The 20955-nt window shown below is 35.9% G+C and overlaps 2 protein-coding genes and 1 long non-coding RNA gene across 13 annotated transcripts in view; 2 read left to right on the top strand and 1 right to left on the bottom strand.

Moving 5' to 3' along the window:
* Positions 1 to 14017, top strand: part of ece1 (endothelin converting enzyme 1) — a 131188-nt gene extending 117171 nt beyond the window's left edge. For all 4 annotated transcript variants that reach the window (XM_087272856.1, XM_087272858.2, XM_087272857.1 and 1 more), the window contains 9 exon segments: positions 3886 to 3996; positions 4093 to 4191; positions 6720 to 6797; positions 6898 to 7001; positions 8403 to 8513; positions 8614 to 8681; positions 10314 to 10504; positions 10969 to 11064; positions 12942 to 14017. In XM_087272856.1, the coding sequence (XP_087128982.1) occupies positions 3886 to 3996; positions 4093 to 4191; positions 6720 to 6797; positions 6898 to 7001; positions 8403 to 8513; positions 8614 to 8681; positions 10314 to 10504; positions 10969 to 11064; positions 12942 to 13118 (1035 nt within the window). In that variant the 3' untranslated portion in view covers positions 13119 to 14017.
* On the bottom strand, positions 387 to 19089 carry LOC141376623 (uncharacterized). Its single transcript, XR_015502682.1, has 4 exons — positions 18934 to 19089; positions 5745 to 5852; positions 2296 to 4263; positions 387 to 2127 (listed from the first exon to the last, which is right to left on the bottom strand). It is a non-coding gene; the product is annotated as an uncharacterized LOC141376623 (long non-coding RNA).
* The window catches only part of eif4g3a (eukaryotic translation initiation factor 4 gamma, 3a), an 89480-nt gene continuing 84604 nt past the window's right edge, over positions 16080 to 20955 (top strand). For all 8 annotated transcript variants that reach the window (XM_087273804.1, XM_087273803.1, XM_087273802.1 and 5 more), the window contains exon 1: positions 16080 to 16677. In XM_087273804.1, the coding sequence (XP_087129930.1) occupies positions 16517 to 16677 (161 nt within the window). In that variant the 5' untranslated portion in view covers positions 16080 to 16516. The remainder of the gene's footprint in view (positions 16678 to 20955) is intronic.

The following is a 20955-nucleotide window of genomic DNA, read 5'->3' as shown; positions in this document are numbered from 1 at the left end:
ATTTTTCTTGATAGACTACAGAACAAACCATTGTTATACAATAACTTGCCTAATTACCCTAACCTGCCTACTTAGCCGACTTAACCTAGTTAAGCCTTTAAATGTAACTTTAAGCTGTATAGAAGTGTCTTGAAAAGATCTAGTAAAATATTATTTACTGTCATCATGATAAAGATAAAATAAATCAGTTATTAGAAACGAGTTATTAAAACTATTGTTTAGAAATGTGTTGAAAAAAATCTTCTCTCCGTTAAACAGAAATTTGGGGGAAAAAAAACAAGAGGGCTAATATATATATATATATAATAATAAATAAATAAAATATATATTATATAATATTATTCATTCGTTAATTTTCTTTTCGGCTTAGTCCCTTTATTAATCTTGGGTCGCCGCAGTGGAATGAACCACCAACTTATCCAGCATTTGTTTTTGCAGCGGACACCCTTCCAACCCATCTCTGGGAAACATCCATACCAATCACTCACACTCATACACTACGGACAGTTTAGTCTACCCAATTCTCCTGTAACGCATGTCTTTTGACTGTGGGGGAATCCGGAGCACCTGGAGGAAAACCCACGCGAACGCAGCGAGAAAATGCAACCTTTACACAGAAACGCCCACTGACCCAGCCGAGGCTCGAACCAGCGACCCGTACTTCTTGTTGTGAGGTGACAGCACTACCTACCTCGCCACGTGTCGCCTTATGTAACATTATATGTAAATATTAATAAAACAAATAGACAAATAAAAAACTAATGAAGTTAAAGGAAAATTATTTAAACTTTAACTTAAGGTAAAATAAAAACATTTAATTAAATAAAACAATTAAGAAAAACTACCGTATTACAAAGAAGTACTTAAATGCTTAAACGGATAATGCACTTTACGTAGAACACTGTTATTTATGTTTGATGATTTCATCTTTTTCAGATCATAGTTTACAATGAACAAACTATCATGTCTTTTTAGTCAGATTTGAGATGGTCCAAACAAAAGTCATGTAAATTTGACCAAACATTTATTCAGCCAAGCATAAATCATAATTATTTTAAATGGGCAAATAAATGTTATTCTGTTTGCACTGTCTGTACAAAAAGTCCTGAAAAAAATAACTTGGAATAACTTGTTTTTTTAACAAATACATAAAAAAATTAAATGAAATGATAATATAGATTAGAAACACATGCACATTTAGGTAAAATATTGCTCTACACTACCTTTTTTCTCTTGCAGGGATCTTTTGGTGCAGAAATGCTTTGATATTAAAACTAAATCATCCACATATTAAACAAGCGAGTGTGTCTATTGGGCTTTTTTTTTTAATAACTGGTATCAGTGTTGGTGTATTTGGAGAGGTGGCGTGTTGTTCTGCGGGGCGCCAGCTTATTCAGACTCTTATCAGGAGGAGATCCTGTTGCCCTGGCCTCACTTTCCGCTGGGGTCAGGCTGAAATAACAAACCAAAGACTGAGCCTTGGGCGCTGTGTGTACGCGTGATGAGTTATGAAAAGAGATGGAGAGAGAAACCTTAAGGACGGTCACCTTCAGCAAAGTTGTTGAGGACACAGCTTTTATTTTTTCATTTAAAGTGATAGTTTAGTCAAAAATGATCACTCATCATTTATTTGCCCTCATGTCATTTCAAACTTGTAGGATTAAATTACACAAAATATGCTGAATATTGACTCTTTAACTCTGTAGTATGGCTTTTTTTTAAATACTGTAAAGCGAAAGTGAATGGTAAAAGCTGTCATGATTCAAAAATGTTTACACATTTATTTGGGAGTCAATGTGTTTAAAAATAAATGACAAGGAAAACAAAGTAATATTTATAGCATGCTCTCACCAAAATGACTTTTTGTGCTATGTGGCCCCTATATGCAAAGAAGAAATGCAACACAGTTAATCATGTACTATTGTGAAAAACAAAACAATATATTATAACACCAAGGTAATGTCAATATCATTTAAACAAAAGGGCAAAAAACACACCAGACAACTTGAATGAAAGCGAAAAAATCTATTATCTAAAATAGTAACCTAAAATCTCTGTAATAATAATTATTATTGTTATGTAATGGAGGCCAGCTAGCGAAGTGCTATGCAGGTAAACCTCTCTCTTCTGACCTCTAAAGATGCATAGGACCGGTGGGTTACATGTAGGGGGCTCGTCCGGGATGGGAGTGAAGTTTAGTGGGGTGAGTGTAACAGAGGCCAGCTAGCGACAGATGCTAGAGGCCATGGTCTTAGCCTCCTTGTTAGAGCAACCGACTCCCATGCAAAGAATTGCCGGTTCGATCCCAGCTCCGAGCACATTGGGTACAGCAGGACTGGTGGGTTAAAATAATGTTACCAAATATTACCTACACCAAAAGAAAGCTTACAAATGGCTAAAAGTATAACAAAATTAGTTCACATAATTTCGTTTTGTGGCAGAATGTTCATTTATGAATGTAAAATTAGCTTTTTATTAGATTAAAAGTGACAGTAAAGACATTTGAAATACTGCAAATGCTGCTCTTTTGAACTTTCTATTCATTAAAAAAATTATTTAATGGGAGAGTTTACCCAAAAATGAAAATTGTCATCATTTGCTTATCCTCAAGTGGTTCCAGACCTTTTTTCAGTTTTCCTTTTTTCCCTGCTGAACACAAAAGAAGATATTTTAAAGAATGGTAATACTTTGTATCCATAACTTTAATAATACATAAATATTGTGGAACATTCTTTAAAATTATCTTCTTTTGTGTTTAACGAAGGAAAAACTCAAATAGGTTTGGAAGAAGGCGAGTAAGTGATGGCAAAATTTCTTTTGTTCATTGTGTGAACTGTTTATTTAAACGAAATGACATTAAAGCTAAATCCCAATTCTACCCCTTAACCATTCCCCTTTCCCTTCGTTTTGCGCGTTCACATGAAGGGTTAGGGGTGTCCCAATTCTCTTTAGCTTGAAGGCGTATGGCTAAGGAGAAGGGCTAGGTTCCCCTTGAAATTAAGATTTTTCAGGACCACACTTGAAACAAGGGGTAAGAAAATTTCCCAGAATACACCAGCCACAATGGCAGCATGGCTGCACACAGAAGAAGATGCACAAATTAGTATTTTTTTGTTATTATTACAAATTTTTACAGCAAACAAGCATATGTTTTAATACATTCATAATGACATTTGTGTTTTATTGTCATGCTTAAAAAAACAATGCTAAAATAAAAACAGCTAAATTTGGCTATGTATAATCCCTAATAATAACTCCTGTAGAGTAGTTCCACAGCATTCTGTCACTCGATGACACTCGAATACCCTGTCAGAAATGTCTAGTGGCTAGAAATGAGCTTTTTATAGTGACTGGTATAATGTTAATGTTGTGTTTATGTGTTTACATAGATAAATATGACCACGGTGTAAATGCACAGAACAGTAATGAGGCTATTGCCGCATTATATCCTTATGATAACATGACATATTCCTTCAGTTATTTCTTGAAGATAAATACCAAAAAATAACACTACAGCAGTTGTCATTGTCGATCTCATATGAAGCAAAAGATTACGATGACATGATGACGTATGCATGTGATGTAGTGGTGTCCCATTTTTTTAGGAATAAATTTTGAAGCCCTTCCCCTTCACACCCCATTTCAAGGGACAGGAAAGAGTTTAAAATTCACTTCTTTTCATGAGAAAAGTGAGATGTCTAGCTTCTAACTTATTACATCCACATGTTTTTCGAAGACATTATGAACAAATTATTTGTGATCATTATCGCAAATGCTACCCGCATGGAAACTATACAGTCAGTTGATGCCTGGAGGATTTCTGTTTGTGAGATGTCACCCTGAAAATGATGTTAGTTGTTTATGTATCACCTTCGTGTTTTGCAGAGCTGCATGCCACGCTGGAAACTTTGCGTCAGCGACACGGACAGCGCTCTGGGCTTTGCTCTCGGGGCGCTCTTTGTCAAAGCTACTTTTTCCGAAGACAGCAAAGCTTTTGTGAGGATCTTTGTGATGTTTTTTTTTTTTTGCACTCCGTCCCCGTCTTTTTCCTCCAGGCCTATAAACTATATTCTCTCCTGATGTGTTTGTCAGGTTGAAGATATGGTCTCCGAGATCAAATGGGCCTTTGAAGACAGCTTGAAGACTGTCAGCTGGATGGATCCCGAGACAAAAAAAGCAGCCAAAGAAAAGGTGAGAGCTGACAGCATGATCCCATGTGATGTTTTCCAGCGCTGTTGCCCACAGGGAATTTGGGTATGGATCCTGCGGAAATCAACATCTAGCTAATATGTCAGATATATGCTTTAGTTTCAAGTTAGGTTTTATTTATTCATTGCCTTTTGTGTTTTTACATGCCAGATGGATTTTAAAGGCCAAATATCCAGGGGAAATCAAAGTTGTAGAACGGCCTATAATTTCCTGACTTTTACAAGATTACTTCTTCATCCTATTTGAAGTTATCCTAGCAAGAGTAAATGAGCATTTTTTTTAAGAAGAAGCTTTAACTTTTCTAGACACTGGGTTCAGTCTTTCTGGATATGTTGTTTCCTGTCACCCAGCTTGCTTTTAGTCCAGATTTTCTAAAAAGAAAACTTTAAATAAAAGTGTTAAACAGTTGAGTTTTACCATTTTTTTAATCCATTCAGCCAATGTTTGGGTTTGGCTGAAGCACTTTTAGCTTAGCTTAGCATAGAGAATTAAATCGGATTAGACCATCGGAATCTCAACCATGTTCCTGGACGACTATCAGCTCTGCACTTATTCCATGTTTCAAATTAAAACACCCCTGATTCAGATCATCAGATCATTTACAGAGACTGAAAGACCTGGGGCCTCAAGTACAAAGACTTGCGTTGAATAATACTAAAACATTACATATGGACAAAGCTGTAAATATGCGTATACAGTAAAAAAATCAGATGTATGAAACACTGCGTATGCGGAATCCCACGCATATTCTCTTTGTACATCTGAATTAATGTCAAATTGAGCGCAACATGAACGAGCGTAAAACCCCTCCCTGCCTCCTGCCCTGTATAAATATGGTAATGACTCCACTTTGGCAAAACCAAACAAAAAAGCAATGGCAAAAGCAAGCAAGAACAGAAACTTCACAGAATGTGAATTGGAGGTGCTCCTATTGAATGTAGACCGGAGAAAAACTGTTTTTGTTGTGTATTTGCAAGTTTGTCCTCCGTAATTAATAACAAAAGTAAAAAATAGAGTGGGAGAGTTTAGCTGACGCGGTTAAAGCAGTGGGGTCTGAAGATTGCTTTGTGAACGGATTAAAGAAAGAAATGGTTTGATGTAAAGGTGCAGGTTAAGAGGAGAACAGCAGCGCACCATAAAAGTGTGGACCGAACAGGCAGGGGAACAGGGGATCCCCCTGCCTCTGAGGAGAGAGTTGCCTCAATTGTGGGCTGGAGTAGTATCCCGGTCTGTGGGAGACAGATGTATTAGAGGAACACTTTATTAGGGCGGTATAGCAGCACCCCTCCGCTCTTATCAAGACAGCGCCACCGGTATTTCAGCTGCCCAATCACCCGCTCTACAACAGACCAAGTGCAAGAATGGGCATCATTGTATCTGCGCTCTTGGTCAGTTTGTGGGTTGTTGAGGGAGGTTAACAGCCAGGTTTTTAATGGATAACCGCGGTCTCGTGATATGCAGTTAAATAATTATGCTAAATAAATAGTTTTTTTTTTAAACTTAGCTGAAAAAATATCTTTAAATACATCACTTACCAAGAAGCCACCCATCGCACACTGCCACCTTGGAGCCTCCTTGCTGTCTCTCTTTCCAAATTTAGACCCAACTCGGCACAGAGCTCCAAGAGGATAGCTCTTGGAAATCTGAAACAGTTAATAAGCCGGTAATCATCGTGGGCCAGAAAATCACTGTGTTCCCTAAAAAATGTGTTCCCTTCGGATTCGACCATTGACAGTGTCCTTTAATAAGGCCAACACTGCCATAGACTAAGAATTGTATACATTTGCAAATGCTTTTATATGTTCTAAACCACATAATTGGTAAAAAAATAATAATAATAATAAAAAAATAATAATAAAAAAAAAATATATATATATATATATATATATATATATATATATATATATATATATATATATATATATATATATATATATACATACATATTGTGTCAATTAACCCATTTTATCAATTATAAATAATAGCAATGTTTTTCACATGTGTTGGTGTGATACTTTGTAGTGTGTAATTTAATATAATTGCCTCTAGGAGAATACACAAAAGAATACACAAACACCAGACATGAAGTTGGCGCGGACCAACGCACCTTCTCACGTTAATTTCATTGTTAATAAATCCAAACATGAGAGTGAAACCTGGCGTACGCAAAGTGTTTGTGCATACGCAGTGTTGATACATGAGGCCCCTGGGCTGTTTCTCAATTAAAAATGGAGGTTAATAATGACGTTACACAAGGATACAAGATCGCTGAAGAACGCATATTGAGATACAACCTTGTAAGGGATGTGATAGACAAAGGAGACATCCTAAACATGCAGTGTTGGTGGTCCTCCAGGAACATGGATGAGACACTGCTGTACCATATATCAGAAAAAAAAATACCTTCTGAAATTTTTTTTGCTCTACAATGCCACCTGGTGTTAAAGTGTATACTGCGATCTCATAAATCCAATCAGAATGTTTTTGTTTTTTGTTTTGTTTTTATCTAGGCTGATGCAATATACAACATGGTGGGTTATCCAAAATTTATTATGAACCCCAAAGAGCTGGACAAGGTGTTTAATGATGTATGTATGCATTTTGGTTCATTTCTGTTTGTCTTTATTTCATGAAAAACATCTTTAATGTGCCTAAACTAAAATATTCGCCTCCCAAACTGTACATCAGTTTGATGTTGTTTCAGATCTCTACTTTCAAAATGTCATGAATTATTACAACTTCTCTGCACGAGTGACTGCTGACCAGCTGAGAAAAGCCCCCAACAGAGATCAGTGAGTATCAGTCCAACACACACACACACACACACACACACACACACACACACACACACACACACACACACACACACACACACACACACACACACACACACACACACCCAGATGAAACTTTGCCACACATCATTTAAAGGCATATTCCACTCAGTAATCATGTCATTATTATGGCAGTGTTACTTTTTATGATTTTATATTTAATTCATTTATTCATATATTCTATATTTCTAAATTTTATATTCGATGACATTTTTATTTTAATGTAAGTGTTCAATTTTGAATATGTACTTTGTTTTAGATTTTAATTATAAAAAAAATTATGGATATTTTATGAAAGCTAATATTTACATTTTTATTAATGTCAAGTTTATTTCAGTTACCAAAACATTCTAATGAAATGTACTCAACCATTCAAATATACAGAGGAAATTGGAAATATTCTTTTATTGTTTTCATTCTCAGTAAGTCCTTTCTGTCTTTTTTTATTTTTATTGAAGGAAAATAATGTTTTCATACAAAACAGCAATAAACATTACAGTTTCCTTTTTTCAATTTTTTTTTTTTTTACCCAAGTCCTACCCCAAGAACTGAACATCCCAAGGCAGCTTATCACAATAATTAGGGTCAAAAACAATAACTAAACAGTCCAGAGTTATGCATGTCATGACATAACAATGATGATGGAAGAAAGAAGAAAAAAACAATTACAAATAACAGAGGAAGAAATATGTAAATTAATAAAAAAATGCTGGACAAACTGCATAAAAGTCAAAAAACACCATGAAGTGGATACACAGAAATATGCAGATTTATTAACCGCAGGGTAATTCTTTCACATTTTTTAAATATGATAAAATAGGTTCCCAGTACGTATAGAACTTGACCACCGAACCCCTTAGTGTGTATTTAATCTTTACTAGTTTTAGAAAAGACATCACACCAGGCTGGCACAAATGGGGGTGTGGAGGATTTCCAGAATAACAAGATTCTTTTGCGGGCTAATAAAGATGTATAAGCAATAATGCCCTTCGTCCTTTTTGTCTTTGACCAACAGAAAATAAAAAATATATGTAACCCTTGATCCCAAAATCTGTCAGAAATAAAATTTAACTTTATTATTTAAATTAAAAGCTGATATAAGCAAATAAATAAGGATTCCATTATTGTATAGTTTGTTAAATTTGGACAAAATTTGAGCATAATACAACTACATATATTTGAAAATCTAAAAATGGTATTTTTATATATATACTTTTGATAATGTACAAAATGTCTTGATGGAACATGATATTTAATTATTATTCAAATGATTTTTGGCAAGACACATGTCAGTTTTTGTGTACTGCAGTGATCATTGAAGTCAGATTTTTTTTTTACTTCTCTTCTCTGCGTGTACAGATGGAGTATGACTCCACCTACTGTCAATGCCTACTACAACCCGACAAAGAATGAGATGGTTCTTCCTGCAGGCATTTTCCAGGCTCCCTTTTACAACCACGCTTGGCCAAAGTAAGATTGTTTTCCATTAACAAAACCCTCACCTGCTTATTAAGCCTCGTCAATTTCAGCAAATATGTCATCATAAACACATCATTCTCTTGTTTTTTAGAGCCATGAATTTCGGTGGGATAGGTGTGGTTATGGGGCACGAACTCACCCATGCTTTTGATGATCAAGGTCATTTATTATTCCTTATTTCAGATCTGCTTTGTGAGACTCAGTCAGTTGTTGTGATAGAAGAAATATAGTCTTGCTCTCTTTCATTATCATACATATAGGTGCTAATTTTATTTAAATAATACTGCATATTTAAAGTTTAAGCAACAACATTCTTACCTAGAGAATCGTCTAATGCCTTTGCTGTGACTTTTGCGGTGAGAAATGCAGCAAACAGAGTTATACAAAGGAGGTTTCTCTGAAATACAGCTTATGGTTAAACATAATTTTAGTTTTTTTTCTCTAAACTACCATACCTTAAGTTTAAAATAAAATGTTCTCATTTCATATGTGGTAGAATAACTCTGATTTTTACCCTAATTACCCTAACCTGCCTAGTTAACCTAATTAACCTAGTTAAGGCTTTAAATGTCACTTTAAGCTGTATAGACGTGTCTTGAAAAATATATAGTCAAATATTATTTACTGTCATCATGGATGGCCAGGATAAAAAAAACAGTTATTAGAGATAAGTTATTAAAACTATTATGTTTAGAAATGTGTTGAAAAAAAATCTGCTCTCTTATTAAACAGAAATTGGGGGAAAATAAACAGGGGAGCAATTAATTCAGGGGGGCTAATAATTCTGACTTCAACTGTGTGGTGTGTGTGTGTGTATATGTGTATATGTATGTCATTATTTACTAACTTGTCCCAACCTTTAATATTTCATCTAATTTCAGATTTGCAGTGTGTAAGACAATCAGTTGCTGTAATATAAGAAAGAAAGTGTTCCACTATTTTATTATCATATATATATAGAAAGAAATGGAAGAAAAGTTATCCAATTTTTGGGAAACTGGTTTGGGAATTTTTATGTGAACCTTTTTTTTATATATCTTTATCAAGATGTTAATAAATACTAAAGGATAGTTCACAAATTTATAATAAAAAATAATAATATCATTTACTCACTTGTTCCAAACCTGTTTAATTTTTTTTTCTGTTGAACATAGAAGATATTTTGAAGAAAGGTAGAAACCTGTAGCCATTGACTTCCATAGTATTTTATTTTTAACAAGTCAATTGTTACCGGTTTTCAGATTTCTGCAAAATGTCTTATTAGGGTTCGAAAGACAAAAAAACAAACCTATAAGGATTTATAATCACATGAGGGTGAGTTAATAGCAAATACATTTTCATTTTCATGTAAATTATCCATTTAGCCAATCTTTGGGTTTGGTGGCAACACTTTTAGCTTAGCATAGATAATTAAATCACATTAGACTATTAGCATCTCACTTAAAGATGACCAAATAATTTCCATTAACATTGCTTTTTAAAGATTGACTATTCTGTAGTAAGCTTTAAATATGACAATTTTTTAATATCTGGTATTTTTGAGGTAGATGCTAATTGTCTAATCCAATTCAATGATTTATGCTAAGCTAAGCTAAAAGTGATCCTGCCAGAACCAGAGATCGGCTAAATGAATTTAAAAAAGGTAGAACTCAACTGTTTGGCTCTGGAATAGCTGTGAATATTTTATCTTTGAAATGTTTATCCTTTTAAATCATCTTACTATTATAACAGAAATTTTTTGATGTTGAAATGTGAATATGTGTGTTATTTAAAAAAACTAATATTTTACAGGGCGCAAATATGACAAGGATGGAAATCTTGCAAAATGGTGGCAAAATTCGTCAGTGGAAGCTTTTCAACACCAGACCCAGTGCATGGTGGAGCAATACAGCAACTACAGTATTAACAATGAACCCCTGAATGGAAAACACACTTTGGGAGAAAACATCGCTGACAACGGAGGCCTGAATGCGGCTTACAAGGTTTGTTGTGGAACAAAAATCTACTTTTAATCTATCTAATTCAATCTAAAGATCTGTTGTGTCCATCATACAGACGCCAGTGGTTACTTTCCATAACACGAAAACAGCTCCTGCGTATGGCGTGTGAGAATCCGAGACCAAAGGCATTACGTTCTCTATATTTCCCTCATTGACGGCTTTGATAGTATTTGGGGGGCTGTAGTGATCCCGACTCGCTGAAAAGCCTTTGCGGGGCAACAGGTGGCTCCAAATGGGCCGCTGTTCCTCCAGCAGCTCGGATTCTTTCCGTCGGCTGAAAAGTCATAGGTTACGGAGCAGATGCACAAAGCATATGGCCCGGAGAAGAGCCTGCGTTGACCTCTCTGATGGAGAGGAAAATAAGCGTGGACACGAGGGCTCTGTTTATCTGGCATCTCAGCATGCAGAGTTATTGGTGGACTAATGTTATCACGCTTGCTTTGCAGGCTTATGTAAACTGGATCAAGAAGAACGGCGAGGAGGCCAGTCTGCCTGCCCTTGGGATGAACAACCATCAACTGTTTTTTGTGGGATTTGCTCAGGTTTGTGTGTTTTTTTTTTTTTTTAGAAATGTTTGATTGTTGGCCTGATAATTTGAGTTGTTTTATGTGCATGATAAAAAGGTTTTGGGTTCATTCTTTCATTCATTTTCTTTTCGGCTTAGTCCCTTTATTAATCTGGGGTCGCCACAGCGGAATGAACCGCCAACTTATCAAGTATATGTTTTACGCAGCGGATGCCCTTCCAGCTGCAACCCAACTCTAAGAAACAGCCATACAAGCCCATTCACACTCATACACTACGGACAATTTAGCCTACCCAATTCACCTATACCGCATGTCTTTGGACTGTGGGGGAAACTGGAGCACCCGGAGGAAACCCACGCGAACGCGTTGAGAACGTGCAGAAACGCCAACTGACCCAGTTGAGGCTTGAACCAGTAACCTTTTTGCTGTGAGGCGACAGTGCTACCTACTGCGCCACCATGTCGGGTTGTGGGTTGTGAATCATTAATTAGTAAGGCTAGGATTTATATTGATTTCCATACTTTGGTTTATTGTCTGATAATTGAAGTGAGGTGTGCTTAGCCTGTGCTGTTAGAAACGGGTTAAACTTTACAATCAAAAAAGGCACAAAACAACAGCAAAATATGACAGTTGTGTCTAATAAAACCTATAGAATCTATTCAGAGAAGCCCAAGCAACAGAATAATTATAAATAACAATGCCTTTTGTTAAGAAAAAATTATATAAATGAATAAAATATTTACATAAAACATAACGATGGTCTTAAAACCAAACAACTAAATTAAATTTAGTTAAATCTGGGCCAAACAAAACCTGTTTTGGGCTTAAATAAATATAAATATCGAAATTAAATAACTAAGCACAGAATTTTGATAAATTGTATTAAACAGCTATATCACTCTGCAGCCCAAGATTGGTTACTCACTGAAGCTAAACAGGGCTGAGCCTGGTCAGTACCTGGATGGGAGACAGCATGGGGAAACTAGGCTGCTTTTGGAAGTGGTGCTAGTGAGGCCAGCAAGGGGCACTCAATCTGCGGTCTGTGAGTCCTAATGCCCCATTATATTGAAGGGGACACTATACTGTCATTGAGCGCTGTCCTTCGAATGAGTTAAATCAGAGTCCTCTCTCCCTGTGTTATTAAAAATCCCATGCCACTTCTCGTAAAGAGTAGGGGTGTAACCTCAATGTCCTGGCCAAATTCCCTCCATTGGCTCTTACCCATCATGGCCTCCCAATCATCCCCATCCACCAAATTGGCTCTATCACAGTTTCTCCCCTCCACCAATAGCTGGTGTGTGGTGAGCGCACTGGCGCCATTGTCCTGTGGCTGCTTTTACATCATCCAAGTGGACGCTGCACAATGGTGGTAATGTGGATACATTTCAAAAAGAACAAGAAAATCACACTAAGGCTAATTTTGACCAACTATGTATATATAATGTTTTTATTAAATAAATAACATTTACAGTTGAAGTCAGAATCATCTATAATTAGCTAGAATTAACAACTTGCCTAATTACCCTAACCTGCCTAGCTAACCTAATTAACCTAGTTAAGCCTTTAAATGTCACTTTAAGCTGTATAGAAGTGTCTTGAAAAATATCTAGTCAAATATTATTTACTGTCATCATGGCAAAGATAAAATAAATCAGTGATTAGAAATAAATTGTTAAAACTATTATGTTTAGAAATGTGCTGAAACCATCTTCTCTCCGTTAACAGAAATTGGGGGAGCTAATAATTTAGGGGGGCTAATAAATAAAGACTTCAACTGTACGTTTTAGTCATAAAATATATTCTTTAAATTAAATCGCAATACAATTACTCACATTTTCTTGTAGTTTTAACAATTTCTGCTCTAAAAGAAATCATTGTTTCCTCTTGTGTAGGTGTGGTGCTCTGTACGGACTCCTGAAAGCTCTCACGAGGGCGTCATCACTGACCCTCACAGTCCTTCACGCTTCCGGGTCATCGGCACCATCTCCAATTCTCACGAATTCTCTGAGCACTTCGGCTGTAAGGCAGATTCACCCATGAACCCTAAACGCAAGTGTGAGCTTTGGTGACAGTGAGATTGAACCTGGAGCAGTTACCCTGCAAAAAATATGCCAAACGTCTGTCTCAGGTTACCTCATATTGACTGCCAGGTCACTGACAGTGGACTTATTTTCCCGCCTCTTAATGGGAAGCTGGTGTAAATAGAGACTCCATGGACATCTATATAATGGAGTTTTATTCTTCTTGAAACACTGGAAGTTAGTGCTATATTGTAATAGGAAGGAATTGTGCTTTTTGCAGGTGTTTTCTTTGAATACATGCCTTTTATAAGCAAATGCTTTTATTTTTTTATTGGGAAATACTATTTATGTTCTCTGTGATACGTTGTGGGGGTTTATTTGATTTCTTTTCAACTGTAATGTTCGCCAATTCTTACACAACATCAATAACATCACTCACATTTTGAAACACGTGTTTGGTCCAACACATACTATCTGTACAATTTGCCTGTGCAATATGTGAAGCTGATTTTGGGTGAATGATCAGATTGTAAATGAAGAATGTATATGTGAGCAGTAAACACAGTTTAATTGGGTTTATTTTTGTACTGCATTATACGAAAGTGGATAGTTCAGCTAAAAATGAAAATGCTGACATAAGTTACTCACCTCTGAACACAAAGGAAGATATTTTTAAGAATGCTGGAATGTGGTACCATTGACATAGTATTTTTCAACCATGGATGCTAATGGCTACCATTCTCCAGCATTCTTCAAATTATTTTCTTTTTTTGTCAAGGGAAATGAAAATTCATAAAGATTTGAATCCATATGAGGATGAGTGCAGTTTTGTTTTGATGTGAGCCATCACTTTAAGGCACCTTTTCATGGCTGATTTAAATGTTCATTGAAAGTGTTCAAGTCATAAATAACTTTATATTCAGTAAAATATTCAGGATTTATCATTACAACTGGCCTTTGTTACATTTAAATTCATGTCAAGCAGGTTGTGGCATCCAGGATAAGCACAAGTGCCATTTAGATCAACTGAATACTTTGTACAGTTTTGCTTGCTCTGCCTCATTACAGCCTCTAGTGCTTTTGCTGTGTAAAAGCATCCATGATACTTCAGTGTAGTATACTTCACCCCATATATAAACTTCTGTCACCATTTGCTCGCCCTCAAGTGGTACGAAAACCGTTTGTTTGTTTCTTTCTTTCTTTTTTCTATTGAACACAAAAATATTTTGATGAATGTTTCCTACTATGTAAGTCAAATGCTCCCCATTTCCAACATTCTTCAAAATATCTTATTTTGTGTTTAACAGAAAAAGAAATTTGTAAGAAGAACAACTTAAATGGGCTTGGAACAAGAATTATTTTTGGGTGAAGGTGGGCTTTCCAGCTCCGAGTGGGCTGTACAAACCTGAAGTTTTTAATTTATTTAATGTCTTGTACATGACACGAAGTCAGATATTGTGTGTTTTTAATGTCTACACCTACCCCAACCCTAAACTCAACCTCACATTAACCTGTAGTGTTTTATTAATGTCTACACCTACCCCAACCCTAAACCCAACTCCACAGTAACCGGTTGTGTTTCATTAACGTCTACACCTACCTCAACCCTAAACTCGACCTCACAAATAATAACCTGATGCGTTTTATTAATATCTGCTCCACCTAAACCCAACCTACTTGTGGTTTAAGTCTCTCTTGCTTGGAGGTCTCTTGGCTGCAGAGATTCCTACTTGTAAGAAATGGACCTCATTTGTAAAGTGTCTTCTAATGATCTGGAGATATGTTGAGGGTTTTAGGCTATAGGCTTACCTCATCCAACATATTCAAAATATGTCTTGCATACTTACATTGGGCTTAATTTAATTTCAATAGCTCATTACTAAAAGGGCCCGAGCTTCGCGTAATTACAGTGATTTCAATTGATGAATGAATTAATGAAACAGAAAATAGACAGTCGCGCCGTGTCTCTGAAAAATTACCAACAGATGGCGCCACATTCATGCTTATTAAATGGCTGCAGGAATGCCTGCAAAAGCAATCTAATGCTGCAATAATTATTAATCTTCCTCCACATAAACACAATAAACAGGCTTCTCCACAACATCAGCTTACATAAATTCCATAATCGCCTCCTTCATGCAAATATATTTGAAACCTTTCTCCATCAACCAAAATGTAGGCGGAACCTTTTTTTAAAAAGATGGATTATTCAGGCATCCTATATTGTTGCGAGTCACTCGTCACTTATGATTAAGAGTTTGGAATGCATCTAAAATGCCATTCATTATGTGAAACAGTGCAGGCATGTGGCGACTGCCTTTATGACGTCACTCTCACTGGTGTATTGCGATGCCGACGATTCGCGAACGCGAACGAATCGTTCTTTCAGATCTAGTCAATGAACCGGTTCACAAAACCGGCCGTAATGATTCGATCACAATTGAAGTGAATCATGATTCGACGGTTCTGGAGTTCGTTGACTCATTGAACCAATAACCTCTTTCTAATTTTACTCGAGGCAAAAAGTTCCTTTATTTAGCAAGTGTTTTAAAGTTGTATTTAATTGTTTAATACTTTTTAAATAAATTTATAACATAATACATTTTAAATACAAAATATTGTGAACTTGTACAATAAAAATGAAAGCATACCATTACAAAATATAATAAATGGCGCTACAAAATTTGGATTTTTTCTCTATTTTCATTATTTTCCCTATAAATATGTATTTTTATGTATGTTCAGTTTTTATTTATTTATTTATTTGTAATTGTTTATGTTTACTATTGTATACCAATTTTAAATGACAGGAACAACTGGAATATAAAGATTTAAAAAAATACTCGTGCATGTGTAATAAACTTTAAGGACGTTTAATAACGTTAATCACTGAATGGTTTTATGAACCCATCTTAGCTGTTCCAAAGAACCGATTCGTGGAAACGAGTCGGACTTCCCATCACTACGGAGTCGGAGTGGCGTAAGGTGAACCCGAGCATCTACGAAATTACCCGACGTTTACCGAGCCGTCCGTCCAGCCGGACTGCTGGAAGCAGCCGCAACAACGCCATGTTGAGTGAAGTCTCCCATCTTTATGAGAAATTCTTACAATGCGACTCGTTAATGTGATGTTACTACGCAAAGCGGAGCAAACAAACCCGGAGACTGTCATCTGAAGAGGTAGAGAACAACAATTCAACCGGGGAGATCCAGGCTGGCTGAGGGGGATACAACCCCCCTACCGTCCCCATGTATAGAGCAGCTACAACCCCTGACTTCAAAGATAAAATGACATTTTTGCTACTAAAAGCCAGATCTGGATGAAATCCATGGCATAAGGATATACACGCGTTCCGGCCTTCGTAGAGAGAAGAAACGGCCAGATTTTGTTGGAACGTGCGACCGTTTTCACTTGCGTATTGTTTGTTTTGGTTTAAATTTCTGCAATGAGTTTGCCACCGAAAGTGGTTCCGAAACCGGCCGCTGTCGCTGTTAGTGGACACGTAACCGGACCGGCACCGCCAACGCAGCTCCGCGCAGCGCTGACCTCCGTGTCGTTGCCACCGGGAGCCCAAAACGCTCCGCCGTCAGCCGTGCCGCCTACCCAGTATCCTTTACTAATAACAAAGCCCCTTGTGTCCCACAACGCAGATCGATGGGGAAACGAGTGCTTCGCTTTGTAATCACACCACCTGACTTGTTATTTGTTTACGTTCATTCCTTACTAATTATAATGATTGCATTAAGGTTGTGTTGCTTCGTATTATATATAGCCACCGTCGCCGTCCATCATATCGAAGGGATTTACTTGTTTGGTATCTGCTGCTGTTGTTCAGTGGTCATCTTGGCACTTGCTTTGTTCGTTGAACTTGACAATCCCAGCTTTGTGCACAGCTTCAGATCACTCACAAGCTATTCGTGGTTTTAATAGTCATCTAATGCTTTTCTTGGTTTGTGATGAAATGTTTTCCCTCCCTAAAGAACATGTGTTAGGCCTCAGTGCACAGCCCTCGGTTGCTAGGGTGCTGTTGCTCGTTGCTAGGGCGGGACTAGTAAATTGTTGTGAATGGCTCTAGTGCAAGATTATCAAATATTATTTTCTAGAGAAGTGATCTCTCTGAGCTCTTTGTAGTGACAGTTAATGGGATTTTTTGCTTGGTTGTTCATCTGCTAGATGAATACCTACACCTGTGGTTTCTCTGCTAGGGCACCTGCATGAACTTGAAATGAATTTGGGATAAGCTTAAAAGAAAAAATATCAAAGAATGAAACTTTCTTCCAAACATCAAAGATGTAGATGGTCATTTGTTTTCAGTAGAATATTAAAAAAGGTTTTAGTTTAAAAAGCCGCTCTTTGGTTCTTGTACTGGCACTTAGAGAATGAATGTATACAAGAATGTGTGTATATATATATATATATATATATATATATATATATATATATGAAGAGTTCCGATGCGAAAAAACTTTATATGCTTTCTAGAGAAAAATTTCAGGCGACATTTTTATCCGTCTCTTGTGTGTAGGTTTAGTAATATCACATTTATGTCAAAGAACAAGTGCCTTTCCTGGTCTTTAAAGTGAAATAATTCAACATAAACAATGGAGTCTGAAAAAAAAACCAGTTTGTTTTCGATGGAGATTTTAGACGGAGCTTAGAGGTCTTTGCATCTGAACTCCTTGTGTATATATATATATATATATATATATATATATATATATATATATATATATATATATATATATATATATATATATATATATATATCGGCACTGGTGGGAGGCGTGCGTTGTGACCCCACCAGTGCTGATATACAGCCATATCGCACTGCTACGAGTGTGATATTGCGTTTATACAACAGTTTGACGGCATAATCGTGTATATAAAAACAAAAACAAACATGGAGAGTCTCAAAAACCCTTTCGTATGATTCTGATATTGCAGAATATTGCACGGCTATCAGCCAATCAGATTTGAGAATATATATATATATATATTTGCAGAACATTGTGATGAACTATATAACAAATTAGTCCTTCCTCTCTGTTGTAAACACACAGAGTCAGCTCACTTGCGATGTTGCATCCATGTAAATGTCATTCTACTTCAGGAAGCTTTTTGCTGAGGTTGTTTATTTAAGGTAAATGACATTCAGTTTCTTGCAAAGACCGATTGTTTCTTGGAAAGATTGATTGTTTAATTAAGCTCCTTTTTGACGTACATTTTTTGACTCCTAAAGTGCTGAGAGACGTTGACTTAGATGTTATGAATCACCAAGTACGTGGTTAAAGTTTGTGTAAAATCAAAATTGGCAGTGTTTATTTTGCTATGCACATTGTTATTCTTTCCTTGAATAGCTAATCTGTGCAAGTTCTGGAAAAAAATCTAAAAAAATTTGTTTGTTTTATTAATCTTGAATCAAAGTTTGCTTCTGCGTTTGGAGTCGTGCTTCTTCTCTGTTGATGTCAAATTGACAGCTTCTGCTGCAATATTCTTAACCACGCCCCTTTTACCATTAATTTGCTATGAGGGAATGATACGCAAAAAAAAAAGCCCTGTCTCCTACGCAGTATTTTATTTCAGTTGGACATACATCAACATAATGAAATATGTCACCTGGACATTACGCTAAAAATATTGATTCTTTTTTTGGTTTTACTGAAGAAACAAAAAAAATAAAAAATAAGACTGTTCATGGCTCAGTTGAGAGGTTCGTTTTGAGAAAAAACTTAGTTTGCACATCTTGTCATCTACCCTTACACAATCAAATGTAAGTATTAATTGTGGTTTAAGGGCTCAGTTACTTCTCTAAGCCTCAGTTCATTTAATAATTCTTGTAAAAAAAATCAAGAATCTACTCACATTTCGAGCTGATTTACCATCATTGATCAGATTTAAGGCTACGTCATTCTGGTCTGAATTTGAAAGTAAATCACGTCACATGAAAGCTTGTTCGCTAGTGTAGCTCAGGCTAAATGTACGAAAGGAATCTCTGCCTGATTTGATTTGATGTTGAGTAATCAGTCAAGTAAAGGCTGTTTAGACACAGTCGAGCTGAGTAATTGAGCAATAGGCGTACTGGAAATCTGGGTCAACCTCTTGAGCTCTTTGAGAATTTCTGTTGTTTTGCAAGTCTGAGCCACGATTTACAGATGTAGATTTAAAGGTGAAGTGTGTCGTTTTCGTGCAATTCACCAAACAGAATTGAAAGGTTTTAAAAGAAAAACTTAACCTCATGTCATTTCAAGCTCAGCTGTGTATGGAGAAGCAAATTGGCTCTAGCATGTTATGCTAATCTTAATGCATCTGCAAAAACATATTCATGTAGTGGAGAGGAGTAAAACTGAAAGTGAGTTGATATTCCTCAGATGTCTTTGAAGAATCATCCTCTGCGAACAGGAATGTCTCATTCGATGACATCTAATTTTCCTTCCCAGTCAATCAAAAGGGTAGCAGTGCACACTATATCTGGCGGTTTATTCACCATGGATGTGCATGTGTGACAATTTGACAGGATTTATTATTTACCTTCTGCATGAACAGATTTGGAAGGTTTTTACTTAATAGCTTTGCTTGCATTGTGATTTTTTTGCCTCTTATGTTCGTGACCTGAGACATTTGAAGACTATCTTCTTTTGTAACATCTTTATTTAATATTTATTTAATTACATGTAGGAATTTGTATGGTCTCATTTGTACAATTTAGTATGATTTGCTCATCCCCAATGACGGTTGGATAAGGCGTAGGGTTTGTGCGTGTGTGTGTGTGTGTGTGTATATATATATATATATATATATATATACTTACATATACATTTATTTGTGTTTTTTCCTCCCAAGCTTTAACAAAACATTTTGTACAATTAAGGTTGTAATTTTTTCTCCATCATAACCCTTGCTGCTGAAATAAATGAACGAAGTTAAAAGTCAAATTATAATCAAATGAAGACAAAAATAGATCAAATAAAAAAATTATATAAATAGGCAAAATTATAGTAAATCTAAATGCAATAAAATAAAAAAAAATCGAATGAAAAATAAACTTTATAGTATTGTATACATGTAGTGTGTCTAAATTGTAAACTGACAAAACGTAAAATAGTAACTTTTCCTCGTGAGATCATGCTGGACATTTAGGATTTATTTACTTTTTGCGAAGTTTGATTTGATTAAAATAATAGCTGCCATTCTAACCATTGTCTTTTTAAAAAAAATATCTGTATATCTATATATGTTTAAATTCGTTTATACAGGGAATGCTCACCCAAAAATGATGAAGAATATTGAAGAATTTTGGAAACTTCTAGCTGCTGACATCCATAGTAGGAAAAACAAATAATTTAGAAGTCAATGGTTACAGTTTCCCAAAATTCTTTAATATATCTTCTTTTGTGTTCAACATAACAAAAACTCTAATTGGTTTGGAACAAGTCAAGGGTGTACAAATCATTACAAAAGTTTCAATTTTGGATTGTCTATGCCTTTACAAATGGCAGTGGAATACTAACGAATCTAAATTGTTGGTCCAGACTAAACAATCCAAAAAAAAAACTAACTAAAAGTGTGAATATGCACACTAATTTGAAATTATATTTGAGACTACAGTCTGATTTTTCTGAAATTTTATAAACAGTTTTTCACACTTTATTTTAAAAACAACGTCTGTCCGCATGAAATCACAAAAATGCACTGTGATGAATGTTATGAGTACGCCAAACCAAACAGATAATGACGCTTTTAAACTGAGCTTACGTCAAACAGGCAATTAAGTATATTTTGCAGGTAAATTGCATTGTAGTCAATGCAAACATGAGTACAGAAGAAAATTTCCGTTTCGCGGTTGAACAATACGGAATACGCGATTCATTTGTCGCTAATATGCAG

Source organism: Danio rerio, chromosome 11, assembly GCF_052040795.2.
Source record: "Danio rerio strain M-AB ecotype USA chromosome 11, GRCz13ab, whole genome shotgun sequence".
Taxonomy (NCBI): Eukaryota; Metazoa; Chordata; class Actinopteri; order Cypriniformes; family Danionidae; genus Danio; species Danio rerio.
The sequence above is the reverse complement of the archived record's forward strand: the minus strand, read 5'-3'. Positions and strand labels throughout refer to the sequence as shown.